Source organism: Phalacrocorax carbo, chromosome 3 (genome assembly GCF_963921805.1).
Source record: "Phalacrocorax carbo chromosome 3, bPhaCar2.1, whole genome shotgun sequence".
Lineage (NCBI taxonomy): Eukaryota > Metazoa > Chordata > Aves > Suliformes > Phalacrocoracidae > Phalacrocorax > Phalacrocorax carbo.
The window spans coordinates 31,614,681-31,628,434 of NC_087515.1; the positions used below are offsets into that span (position 1 = coordinate 31,614,681).

Sequence of the window (13,754 nt, forward strand, 5' to 3'; positions counted from 1 at the left end):
CCCAGCTATAATCTTTTGCTGGACTTCCTCACTGTGAACTGTGCAAATTGCCAGAGCTGGTCCAGTCCATGCTGCTGTCTCACTAGTTGCTTGCAAAACCCTGCTGCTGAGAGGTTATTTATAGCAGTGCAAACTCAGTGCAGGTCTTTGAAGCCAAAGGTGTAAAGCTGCTTCAGGAGAACAGAAAACAGAGTCCTTTCCTCATTATTAATTTTCCAGCCTGCAATTAAGCCCCATTAGAGGGGTGGTATACATGGTGGCTTACTATCTCTTTCCACTGACAAGCTGTCAGTTTACTTGGCTGTTGTCATTAGCCAATGTTTTGACTTTGACAAATTATGGTACCCACACTTTCTGGTCTTGTTCAGGTATTTGGGCTTCACTGGTGTGAATTATCTCACACAGAGTTGAAGGCGCTAGGGCTTAGGCTTAGATTTTTTTTGGCAAACTTTATACTGTTAAGGATAGTTCTCCTTAGTGCCTGGTGGATCTCCTCACTGGAGGGTTAAAAAAAATCACTTAACCACTGAATTGCAATTACTCAGGTGCAGTCAAGCCTGCCTTGGGATTGAGAAGGTACGAGAGAAGGGAAAAGTCAACTCCTGCTCTATTTTCTTGATTTACATGAATCTTCACATGCCCTTAGCCAGTGGTTTCAACCAAGGTCCATCAATAAGGATCAGGCTTTGGATGTCTATATTCACATATTGACTTGCTGAACTCCACCCTGGATTTGTTCAGTTGTCTTCCTCAGGCCCTGAGCTCCTCCTTCCTTGTTGTACTAAGTGATAACATCCAAACTGTGCTTCTTCCTTCACTGCAGTATCTCTTTCTCGCTCCCAGTCCACTTTACTTTTGGGGTGTTAAAACTGCAGACTGTACTGTACATTCCCTGCTCTGTTTAAAGTGCTGTTTGGATCTGCAGGCTTCTGCCTCCAGTTGTTTCGTAACTGAGTTATTTATGTGCATACTTTGTCTTTGATGCAGGATGTTCCAAGACAGAACCAGGACAGCTCCTATAAGGCTGTCTTCCTAAGATACGCTAAGCAGGTATCCTATCTAAAACATCTTGCTGAAAAATAACTAAAAAAAGCATGTGGCTTGCAAAAAGAGAAACTGATCTCCAATGTTGATACAAATATATTTAGAAAAACATTTTTTGGAAATGTAGCTCCATCCTCGAGTGGATATCCTGAAAACAGTATTGATTGACCTGCCAAAAGCCCCAGAAAAATGAGACATTCAGCTGGGATAGATTGGCCAGCCCCATATATCAGAGGAGGACTGGAGATTTGTGGTTGTGCTGGTGATGGGCTTGCATGTGTAATTTTTTTTAGCTTTAGTTTGTTTATTTACTGAAAGCAATTAGAAAGCCTTGGGTATTTCCCCCTCTCATCAGCATAATTTTCCATTTGCCTTCACAACATTTGGAAACCAGACATCAGTCAGCATTTGAGTAATTGATTCCTGCTTTTTCAGAGTGAAACTCTGCGTGTTCACAGGAGATGGTTTTAATGGTTTAATAAACTGTTATAAAGAACCCCTTAACTTAGTCAAGAGGGAAAAAAATCGCTACCAAAAGTCTTTGACAATGGACCTCTTGCAACTAATAGTTATATCAATGCATGAAGGTGAAAATGAACATGAGCCGTCATGCTGAATGACCTGGGAGTGTCTCAGGACAGAGGCAGTCAGGTTCACTGATGGGTTGGGTGGCTCAGAGGGAAGCAGGCTGCAGTGCCTGTGCTCCCAGCCCACTCACCTGGCTGTCTGCTGTGCCTGCCCCTTGGCAGCTCTCCAGTTAGGGGCTGATGAAGTCAGCAAAGTTCCCATCACTGCTGGAAATACCCCACAGTGATGGAGAGTGCCTGTAACTCCCCTGCAGACTCTTGTAGGGAAGGACAAAGAGTGGTCCAGCAGCATGGTGGGCTTTGCTATGCTCCCATGGGGTACTGCTGCTTCTCTGGTACAAGCAGAAGTCCTTCTTAGTTGCCACAGTGTGTGAGTAAAGAATTTTGGGGCAAAAGTGGCACAGGAGAAAACTTTATGCTTACAGATCTTTCATTGTATTTTATTCTGCATTAGGGCTCAGCTATTGATGCCTCACAGCTGCAAAAACTCCTTAATGAAGTGATCCTGCAAGGTAAAGCTTTTACAACTCAGCTAATGTTTTTGGTGCTTCTCTGTCTAGTGTAAACTAGACAGAGGATTTAGTGGTGTCCTGATGGTCCTCAAAAAACCCTCAGTGTGGCTTACTGCACTATTGGACCTTGAAGAATGAGAAGTGCCTCCACCAGGCTTCCTTTGGAGCAGTTTGGTTTTATTTTTTTTTTTTTTAATCAAAGTAATGTTCACATGAAGAAGGCGATGCAACCCAGACCAGCTGCTAACAGGTTCTTTAATGCATGGCTGCCAGCAAAGCTGTGCATCTGTTGACAGCCAATTTTTACCTTCCCCTCCCAGTTCTGCTGTGGGATAGCTTCTGCCCTGCAGACCTACCCTGCCCCATGCTGTCCTTCTTCTGGATCTCCCTACAGCCCCCATGAGCTCCTTGTGCCCCACCAATTACAGCAGCAACCCAGTCCCTGGCTGGGCTACACCAATGAGCTCCCCAGGAAGCTGTGCCTCCCTCTCTCCTCACTGTCACCTGATTTCTCTCAGTTCAGCCCTGGCCTGCATTGTTCCTCTGCTGGCATTCGGCATTTTCCACCTTTCTTAACCTGCCCACCTTGAAAATAGCATGAGACAGGGGCACAGCTGGAGAGCTCGAACCAACTCAATCATGCACAAGACTCAAAATGCTCCTAGGACTCACTAATCAGCATAAATGGCCTTTCTTGTCACTGTCATTTCCCTTATCCTTACTTCAAGAGAGAATAGTTTCTATCAGAGCATGTAGGTGGGCAGAGACTGTGCTACATGTAAGTCTGAACAGGGGACCTGTCCTTGGGGAAGAGAGCAGTAGTTGTCTGAGACACGTCAGACACCCTCAGTGGACCTCAGTCTGGCACGTAGCCCTTGCTGTTGTTTAAGACCCTGAGCCAGATCTGGGGCTTGTTAGCTACGTGAGCCTTCAGACTGGTGTCCTCCTTCCCTCTGAATGGTGACCTGGTGCCTCTGTCACCCCCCTTGCTCTTGCTGATTCCTTGCTGTTTTGTCTATCCTTGCAGATGAAATGACCAGCCTGGGAGGAAGATTCAGCTTTGATTCATGCAGAGGCATTTTATCTCTGATGGATGTATCCTTTCAGCAGAAGCAATAAACTTCCTTGGTGCTGCCCTGAGTTATGGCTGAGCTGAGCATCCCAATGTGAGAACCTGCAAGTAAATATTAGCCACAGTCCTCAATAAATAACTGTCCCAGAGTCTCTGCAGGACTTTGCCATGAATGCCCTGGCTCTGCTGAAGGGTGAGGGTCAACCTTCTGCTAGCAGCTAACTCTTTGCTCTCATTTTGACCTCTGCAGGGCCCAGGGCTTGGCTAAGCTTCACCCTTGGGTGCATGGTCCCAGGCAGAGCCTGAAGCGAGGAGGCAGCACGGAGCTCAGGCATAGATGGGCTTTTCTATCACAGCTGCAACCATGCTGACCTGTGATGGCAGCTGGAGCTGCTTGCTAGCACCAGCAGCAAAGCTGGTGTTAGGGAGAGAAGCACTGTCATCACCAAATCACTTGCCTGGCAGACTATTCATCATTTCCAGTGTACCTTCCCTATTTAGATGGATCACTCAGACTTTTTACTGTTGACAAGAAAACACTGGAAATACATTGCTGGCCATTGTAGAACAAGAGGGCTCCTTGATAAAATATAAATTGTCCCCCATGTGTTTTTTCCCCCTTGCTTGATCACTGTCTCTTTTCTTCCATGCTTCAAAATTACTTTGAGACATTTTCAGACCTTTACAAACTGCCAGGGGATGAATAAAAATGACCAGAAGTCCTTCTCTCTTTCCAGCTTTCTGCATCTAGCTAGTGAAAGAGACTTCTCCCCCTTTCCAAAGTCTCTCCTGGGCTAAGTGGGCGCTGTGAATGCATGGCACGTGCAAAAGGCTGACAAAGCCACTGCTCTACTTTAATTCAGGATGGATTTTTCATTCTCTGGACTGCATACAACCCATGTACAGTGTGACCTATCCTGGCCTGCAAAGACAGGATCAGCATTTTTCAGTCAGGTTTCATGGCAGTGGCACTTGTCCGCTTATATTTAACTGGTGACAAGTTTTGCTTTCAGGCAGTTTTTGCCATCCTGGCTGCATTAGGTGAGGTGCTGCATGTCTGCCCAGGACTCCTAGATGGTGTATGGAGGGGAGAAGGTCCACTGACATAGTCCTTCGAGCATCTGCGGGAGACGTCTGCTGACACCTGTGGCCTTCTGCAGCTCATGGTAGGGAAGGGTTTTCTTGCCTGCAGCATATGCGTGACTCAAAGGCTACTGATGCCTTCTGATGGCAGGCAACAGGATCCGCTCCTTGTGCTCTTGCCTCCTTCAGTGCCTGTTCCTCCAGGAGGATCCAGGCTGAGCTAATACTCTGCTGCCTCATGCACAGAGGCAAGGCAATGTGCATGCGTGGCAGGGAACATGGGGTCATGTTCATCCACAGGGGCCTCTGTGCTCAATGGCTAAAAGTCAACTGAAGCAATCACTGCAGGTTCCCTTCTTGTTAAAGCCACCATATAAATGAAACCTTTTGTTGTTTGTGAGCACAGGTATGAACAGCTGTACAACGTGCCAAAGAAGGTGACTTTAACTGTAAGCATAACTGAAAGCAGAAAAGCTCTTGGCTTTCTCAACAGAAAGTAACAAAGGGAAGAGTCTGCATCTTATGTCTTTCTTTATGTGAAGGCAGCATCCTTGGGAACAAAGACAGCCAGGTTTAGTTCTCATTAACTGTTTAATTCTTAACTAAATGCACAGCTCAACTCCAATGGACAGCTCACACTACAGGAGTTCAGGATCCTCTGGCAAAGTCTCGCTAAGTACATGGTACATGGGGGCTGCTCTCTTCTCTTGGGCTTTTAATCAGCAGGGTGCAGATACTCTGTGTTATCAAAGCACTGGCGGGGGGGGGGGGGGCGGAATTTTGCAGAGGTTGCTTGCTTAGTGGGTTGGATTTCCATCCTCTCATGCAAAGGTTGAGAGATCAGGAATCAGTAGTGTGTGTAAAGTGCTCCAAATGAGCAGCCGAGGCTTTTCCAGAGCAGGGAATATTGAGGGGAAAGTGGGAAAAGGTAGGAAGGGCAATTAGGCTCAGAATTTGATGGAAATCTCTGTTTGTGTGCCACCACTGGCAATTTTTTTAAAAGCTTTCTAAGCTGAAATGAGTTCTTGAACAGAGTAATCTAAAAACTGTCACTTCCTTATTGCTGCATTTTGTAGTGGAAATGTGTAGGGTCTAATGAAAGTTTATCTGGGAGAAATGTCTCTGCTTGAGGATAACCATTAGGTCTGGAAGCACCAAAGACACTAACTTGGTATTTAGGGTCCCATCTAAATTCAGGCATTTTCTCTGTGTCAGGTCCTTCTCCCTCCATTCTTGCTGCAGAAACAGAAGATGTCCTGAAGCCTCAAAGTTGGTGGGCTCTACTTTGCTTCATCATTCTTGAGATGATCTGAGGACATGGGGTAGCTGTTCCCCATCTAGCAATGGTGCTCCTCCCACAGACAGCACCTCAAATGTAGCTTGTGGGGTTTCACCGGTGTGTTAGGAAAGGTGACCCCCACACCATTCTGGAATGCAGGGACTCCTGACTTATTTCACATGTTACAATGTATTTTTGTCAGTGGTGGTGTGAGAATTCCCATTGCTACCTGCACACATAAACCAAAGAGAGTGAGCAAAACCATTTCCACCCACCCAAACCTGTGGGATTTCTTACACCATAACACACTGTCTGAGCCTTCTGGAAATGGGTGTCCTTTGTTATAGTCACCTCATCTCATCTGTTGAACTTCCTTGCAGCCTGTTTATTAAGGAGGGAAAGCATCCCACATAGTTAGATGTAGTAGTAAATTTGGGGAATGCTAATATGAGCTTGAAATCTGCCTTTACACTGTTTTTTAGGATATCTTCAGCAAGGAAGACAGAAATCATTCTGGGTTTCTTGGTGTGTCTGAACTGAAGAACGCGATACAGACAGCAGGTACGTCCATAGGTGCTGAGCAGCTCCCTTGTCTTTGTGGGAGTGAAGAAAAGGGTGAAAAAGAGAGAGGAATGAAAAAAAGAGCTTCAGGGAGAAAGCAGTTGGTATTACATAGAGGTGCCAGTTAGATCACAGTTCTGCTCAGAGGTCTGTGTTGTTTTAGGGCATTGAGACAGAACACTCATTTCAGGGGAGCACTGCAGCTGGGGAGCCAGAAGAGAGATGCCGAGAAGCACAGCCTTGGCCAGAACCTACAGACGGGCTTATCCATAGTCTCTCTAGCTCATGGACAACACATCCAGCAGAGGAAAGGAGCAAGGAATAGTCAATGCTTGCACTTGCCCCAATTCCTGCAGTTTCTCTTCAGCGCAGTGACTAAGTCTATGAGGGAAAGCCACAGTGACAGACATTTATTTAGTTTGCACTGACCTCTGTTGGCTACAGGAATGCTGAAACTTGCAGCAAATGCATGGCATCCCTTCACAGGAGAAGCATTTTAGCTGGGTCATTTCTCTGGAAACTTTGTGCATGAAATAGAGCTCTGAGACAGCAAGCATACAGTAGAGGAGTTTCCATTTGGCTACCTGGAGCTGGAGTCATGTTGTCCCTAGGAGGAACCTTGTGCAGAAGTGCTATCCATGGAAGCCATCAGATCAGGGGATATACATGTAATATTTTGTCGCTGAGAGGTGGGCAGAGCATTAGCATCTTCCTGAGGAGTGCAGCACTAGTGTGCCAAATGTCAAAGGAGAAGCTGCCAGGTCCATTCTACAAGAAAGGCGCTAAAGTGTAAAACTGGGAGGAAAATTGTATGTTGAGAAGTCCTGGCAGCCGAAACAGTGCAGCTATTTGAAGAGATAAAAAGGCACTATTAAATGGCAGATTCAATACATGATAGGTTATGAGCAGTTCCTAGCTGTGGGAAAAAAGAAAATTATAAGCTCATTCTTGCCTACTTCTGAGCCAGACAGCTGCATTTGAATCTGGCTTTGCATTAGGATGATCCCTGTCCTGGTTTTAAAGCAGGACAGAGTGGACAGCCTCAGAAAGTGTTTGGGAGGTTGGTGCTACCTCTGGGAATGGCACTAATGTATCTAAATACAGCTCACAGCCAGCTGTTCCCTGAAGCGTTCAGAGCTTTCCCCAGCAAAACACTGAAGTGTGTGCTTAATTTTCACTGTCATCCTAATGTTTCAAAGCGTAATAATGACAGGTCAAATTTTCTGCCAGGGTAAAGCAGGCTGGCTGCATTAATAGCAGTGCTGCCCTGAAACACGAGAGCATTGGTCTGGAGTATTTATGAACTCCTCACTGGCAATATTAAAAATACCAAAAGAATTTTAAAAAATATAGAGAAGCATGAAGTCTGTATTTTAAAGCTTGACTAAAACCAGAGTGAGGAATCCAGCAGACAAGAGGTGTGGGAAGTAACCTTACAAATAAGCAACAGGTCATAACTGAAATGTTTCGGGAACAGAGAGGACTGACACTTCAGTCTTGTTGATGAGGTTAATTGAGAGACATTGCCAGGTGAGAATATTTCAGAGCAAGTATATCCCAGACTGACCATGCCAAATTGTTGATGTTTTACTAGTGTAAGACATGATTATAGCATCTCATAAGCAGCACTGCAATGCTTGCTGGAGTTTGCTGTCCAGAGAGAGCTTGACTGAATTCCCACCGCCTTCAAAAGATTAAAAATTAGATCAGCTTCATTGCTCACTACTACAGTGGTCCTTAGAGGTGGTTTAAAACCAGAATCAAAGAAGAAGTTTCATTAATTAGATTTTTTTAATTACTAACGCTTTCTTCTAGGAAAAAAACCCAATGTAAAATTGGGTTTATCTTAATTTGAAATGTATTTTAAACCCAAATGGATTTCCATTATCTAAATATTCAGCATTGTGTGTCTGCTTCCTGCTGGAGACCTTCTCCAACTAGGTTCATGCAATCAGAGTTTGTCGACATACTAACCCACTTCTGACGGCTGTATCTCCCCTTAGACAGGTGTAGAGAAATAGTTTCCTTCTTTTCTACTTATTCAACTAATTTGGCTCCATGATAAGTTCACTTAAACCAGAAAAGTTTAGAGCTGGTTGAAAAAGCAGGAAAGCTACTTCTCTTCCAGCTGAGCCACGAAAAACTAGGAGTGAGCAAATGAGACTTTTCTGAAGTCTACAGAATGCATTAAACTAAAGCTGTCAGTCCAGCACTCTGCAGAAAATTTCCTCTTTTGTTTAGCAAATCAGCTTTTAGTGCAAAATATATTTAAATAATTTCTCTTATGTAGCCAGCATACTTAGGGTAGTTTTATTTAACTAATAAAAGAATCATTCTAAAAGGCAATTTTTGTTCATTCAACTGAATACCAATTTCCACCCAAACAGACTGTGACACAAATCCTGAATAATCAGCTAATAAAAAAGAAATGCACCCTTCACCATTTTCTAATAGAAGAGAAAATGTAAAAATTAAGCATCCCAGGCATGCTATACTGCATAATAGCATGAGTGTGCGGTATCTCCCTGTTTAGCAGAAAGCGCCAGTGGTATTATAAATGTTATGCTCAGACTTTAACAGTTATGAGCCAAAGAAAATCACCCTTTCATATAGAAAATAAAAGCTAAAAAGGCAAAGCAAGATAACACTAGATTAGTTAGCTCTATGTTTTCTGCTTGCTGACCTAAGTCAAGTAATTGACTAAATGGACTTTGATTCTTTCCATCAGTCTACCCCAAATCTTACACACAAACCTGGGGGAAAGACAAGTAAGCTTCCATCCAGGGATGCAGAGGAGACCCAGCATGACAGGGTGGGGGGCTGAGGGAGATCCCCAGCTTCTTTGCAGGGTGCACAAGGCCAGCAGAGCCAGTCCGTGGTCCTGCAGTGAGCCCACAGTGGTGCTGTTCCTCTTTCCTTTGCAGGTCTGGCCACTAATGAGTACCTGCTGCTCCTGATGACCCTGCGGTACGGTGATGCTGCCAGAAGAATTGGCTTCTCTGACTTTGTGTGCTGCATGCTGCGCCTTGAAACCATGACCCGTGAGTCTTGGTGCCGGGGCCTGGGGCAGGGCGGGGGACGTGGCAGCAGGGTCCTTCCCAGGGGAGCTTGCAAAGCCAGACTGAGGGCAGTGGCAGGAGGCAAGGGACATGCTGCTAGACATGAAAATATGTGTCTAACAGCATAGCTTGGAAGTACCAAACCCACCCAAAGTCCAGGCATGGTCCAGGCATCCCTTTGGGCAGCCTGTTTGCCAGAACAAGATTTGCCTCCTGCCCACAGGAGCAAGCTTAGTGCTGGAAGAAAGCAGCAGCTGGGAATACAGTGATGCCTTCACTGAAAGGGTCCAGAAGGACAGTCAGCCCCCAGTTTCCCATCACAGCTCATCAGAGCGCCTGTGGGCTGCAGTGGCACCACACTGCCCTGTGTTTTTCCCTGCTGAGGAGCAATGGTAATGTATATCCAGAGCTTCTTCAGCTGCCAATCCTTTTTTGCTGCATGAATTTAGCCTGGCCTCTGCAGGCTTGTCCCTAAAGTCCCTATGCACTAAGACTCATTTTATAAAAACAAGATGTGTCCTTGTGCTAGCACCCTTCCACATAAGCTTGAGCATCCTGGTCCACAGCAGAGCTTCCTCCAGGGTGGTGTGGAGCATTGCTGGTACCACGAAGGGGAGACTACATGCATGCACAGCCAGGAAGAGGAAAGTGGCAAGTCATCTCTAGGGGAAGGCTTTCTCTTTCTGTTAAAATTTGGAGAAGTCTGAACCACAGCAAGGGAGGTGTTTTGTTTTGCTTTTTACTGGAGAGATGTTCCCACCAACTTCAATGAAGTTCTCCCACTTTTTGGGGGGAAGGAGAAGGTCTGAGATCCTTCTACGTGGAAAACAAACCCATGCCCTGTCTTGTGTCCAGCTATTGTCTGACAGTTGCAAGGAGACCTTTGCCTGAAAGTCAATGCAATTCTGTTTTACTAAAGCATAATTTTTACTAAGTATTTTGACTGGAAATACTGGTCATTAAACAAAGCCAGCAATTGTGATCCACATGCTAGAACGTTGCTACAACAATTTAGTTCATCTTTACAATGAGCTGGGTTTCAACAGCACATGGAAATGAGTGTTCATTTTTTGTCCCTGTGTTTTTACCGCTGATGTTTTATGGGCCAATAGTGGTCAGCGGATCCACCTGGATGACACTGCCTAAAATCCCATTTCAAAGGAATACAGCAGAAGCAGCTCAGAAAGAGTGTCTCCTGATTTTAATGTTTTCATTAAAAAACAGACGACTTGTAAACACCATTTTTTGTGATTATGCATGTCACTTGCTGTAGATGAAAATTCTTATGCCTAAATTAGTACCATGGCATTTTTTTTCATCTTAAAAAATATCCTCTTACATTTTAAGTTCCAGTGTAAAGACAGCTCCTTTACATCCATGTGGAAAGGAATCTCTAAAAGTTTCATTGCTGTCTGTAATGAGTATCTTAAACTGCTCTCAAGTCTTTCAGTTATCACTTTACAGAGGGTTTAATGCAGAATACATTTCTCAAACTTTTCAAATCATTGTGAATAAGATTTTTACAGGAGAGGATAAGGGTGCCAAGTGGGAATAAAAGGCAGTCCACATTTATGATAATCTGAATACAGCGGGGAAGATAAAATCTGTCCCAATAAATCATTACTCATCCTTTCAAGATAGCCAGAGATGAGGCCCAAACCAAAAGCAGCAGCTTCTTTGCAAACTCTATTTAACTGGAATTAATGAAGCAGTAAAGGGGTGCTTACCTCTGCCCAGAGAAGGTAACTTCAGCACTGCTGTTTGTTCCTAGAAAGACTGCTAGGTGCAAGCCCAGCCCTTCAAATACAACCTTGTCAAGGGGATGGGCGTAACATGGAGAGTTCCTTGTTCTATGCCTTTCTTCAGAGCACTATAGGCTGGATGTGCTTCATCATGTTAGCTTTCCTCCCTGCCTTCTCTCTGCTCTAGGTCATATAGGTAGCTCTGGTTGCCTCCTAAGGGGCCGATGAACAATGCACCCTTGTGCCCCGTCCCTACGCTCTCCCAGCAGCCTTGCGCTTTTGTCTAAAGCCAGGTGGGTTTTAAAACATTCATGATCTTACAATGCCTTTTCCATTCAGGGAGGGAAGCAGGCTCCTGGAGAAATGTGTCATTCAAGGATAGAGATCCTTAAAGTTGTTTCAACTTTTTATTACTGTTTATAACAGCACATTTCTAGGAGAAAACTAATTTCAAAATAAATAAAAAGAACTCAGAATACTGTGTTTTGACTTTAGCCAAACACTTGGGTTTGAACATTTCTCCTAGACAAACTGCAATATAAATGTGCACATAGAATATCAATATTTGAATGGATTTAAATTTTTTGATGGCAAAGCGGTCTGTCAGAAAATTTTCAGCAGTGTTAATTTCAAACTGTAGCTGAATAACAGCAGCATCTGCATTTATATTCCCTGGAAAAAGCTTGCAAGGCATACTAATGACTTCAAGAGAATCGCTTTCTTTAGGGCACACTGTGATCACTCACTGCCAGGGAGGATGGAAAAGGACCAACAGAAAGTTTCCCTGTGGGAAGATGTGTTTCATTAGTTCGCCATTCTGTCAGTCTGCAGGCGGGAGCTACTATTGAAACAGATTATGAGAATAGACGAAAGCAGTCACACTGAGCACTGCCTGTCCCTACGCTTTTGCCAAATTCTGGCACTGCAATTGGGATGCCTTCACAGGCTGTGATCCGGGGGGTGAGGCTGAAGGGGTACCCAGAACCCAGAAGGGGTACACAGGAATGAGATGTGGCTAGGCAGGACAGTGTGTGGACACCTGAGCCACGCCGAGCATCCCAGCACAGGGTTTGCAGCTCTGCTCCTCAGCTGCCACAGCCTTATTATGTCTGTGTTGCATCCTTGCTTCCTCTTAATGAAATACAATTTTCTTTGTTCTACCTCTAGATGCATTTCAAAACTTAGCAGAAGGCAGATCACAAATCTCGATGACGCCAATAGAGGTGAGGATGTTCCTTCCTTCTCTTCTCTCCAGGTCCAAAACAGGACCACTGAGTATGTTAGCAGGAGGATTAAGTCAAAGTTGATGTGTGATATATGTTGCTGGGGTTTTGCCTCTGACACCAACAGTGAGGGTCTTGCCTGGCTGGATGTGCATAATGGGCAGCCAGGGGGTATTTCCCTGGGGTTCTCTGGCCCCAGTCAAGCAGCCTTACTAGGATGAGCACAGCTCAGTGGTGGCCATCCACATCCAAAGCACAGAGCCTTCCCTTACTGACGCCAGCCTGCCATTGCTGGACACATTGCTCAAAGTGACTTTGAGGAAGTGGCAAAAAAAAAAAATCCATGCCGTCATTTCTTACTGCCCCATCTGTTAATTCTGAATTGCAAAACATCATGGTTTTAAGAATGAAATAGCAGACAAATGCTTGCTGCTGCTGTTTGTCTTAAAAGCACAGCTTGAAGGATAGCTAGGCAAATGGGGATACATCAAGCTTTTTATCAGCTAGTCTGAAGCAAAAATCCTGCTGTGCTCCATAGTGATATGCCTGAGTGCTGCATTTTATCAGTCTGGTGACTGTTATTTGACAATACAGTGTTTAAAAATATTTTTTAAAAAAACCCCTTTTACAATCTTGCTGGCTCCTGTTTACACTCTGTGGTTAGTTCAGTCGCTCATGGTTCATTAAATCTTTGTTGCACCAAGAGCTGAGCAGAGTTTCCAAGTAGAGGCCCTGAATCTGTTTTACGGGGTAGTCTGTAGGATAACCACGTTCCCAGAGCCTGCCATCCCTTCCACTCGCAGTCATGCAGGTGCCACCCTTCCCCAGCAATTGTTCTTGCTGCAGCTGCTGCAATAATTTATCATGGAAAGCAACATATGGAAAGTGTTTGTAGGTCTGAATTGTGATAAGGGAAAAAGGCAGTCCCAAAACCCCTTAACTATCCTGTGCAGGACAAAAGGATCATAGTCACTGTGTCATAGTTTGAAAGTACTGAGACATATGTCTGAGGACTTAGTGTAGTATCACTGTCTAAATGCACCTTTTCTTCTCCATTTTCCAGTGGCTGACTCTTGCCATGTACACTTAAAGAGATGTCAGAGCTCAATGTGGCTGGTAAGAAATCTCATTAATACTGTACATGCTGAGAAGAAAGGGGTGGGTGCCCTTAGAGCCACCACAGTGAGCATGAGTGGGAGCCTTACAGAAAGGTCACTTTGGGGTTACAGTGGGTTTTAAGAGAAAGAGAAAAGGTGAGAGCTGCAGCATGAGTGGGGCTGGAGAGGACCTGCAAAGGGAATTGGATTTTGGACAATATTTTCTAGTGAATTGCTGATGGCCTTATGAGTTGCTTAGACCACCAGTGGCTAAGTTAGCCACTTGCACTCTGTTCCCACCTGAGGTAATACATTTTCAATGGATCAACTAGCAGAATTTATCTCTTTTTTGTCTTCTTCTAAGGGATGTTGTTACTCCTGCATATCTTAGGTAGCTGCAGCAGATGTAAAGCCAAGTAGAGGGTGGGGATATGAAGTCACTTAGGTTTCTTGGTCAGTCTGATCTCACATTTTCAACTGAATTATGTAATTTAG

General features: G+C 44.7%; 1 protein-coding gene across 1 annotated transcript in view; it reads left to right on the top strand.

Annotated features, from left to right (window-relative positions):
* The window catches only part of CAPN13 (calpain 13), a 42,825-nt gene extending 29,532 nt beyond the window's left edge, over nucleotides 1-13,293 (top strand). The window contains exons 13-20 of the mRNA XM_064448603.1: nucleotides 988-1,050; nucleotides 2,086-2,143; nucleotides 3,171-3,238; nucleotides 4,913-4,981; nucleotides 6,060-6,138; nucleotides 9,063-9,179; nucleotides 12,107-12,162; nucleotides 13,226-13,293. Of these exons, the coding sequence (XP_064304673.1) occupies nucleotides 988-1,050; nucleotides 2,086-2,143; nucleotides 3,171-3,238; nucleotides 4,913-4,981; nucleotides 6,060-6,138; nucleotides 9,063-9,179; nucleotides 12,107-12,162; nucleotides 13,226-13,252 (537 nt within the window). The 3' untranslated portion in view covers nucleotides 13,253-13,293. The remainder of the gene's footprint in view (nucleotides 1-987; nucleotides 1,051-2,085; nucleotides 2,144-3,170; nucleotides 3,239-4,912; nucleotides 4,982-6,059; nucleotides 6,139-9,062; nucleotides 9,180-12,106; nucleotides 12,163-13,225) is intronic.
* The last annotated feature ends 461 nt before the right edge of the window (nucleotides 13,294-13,754 follow it).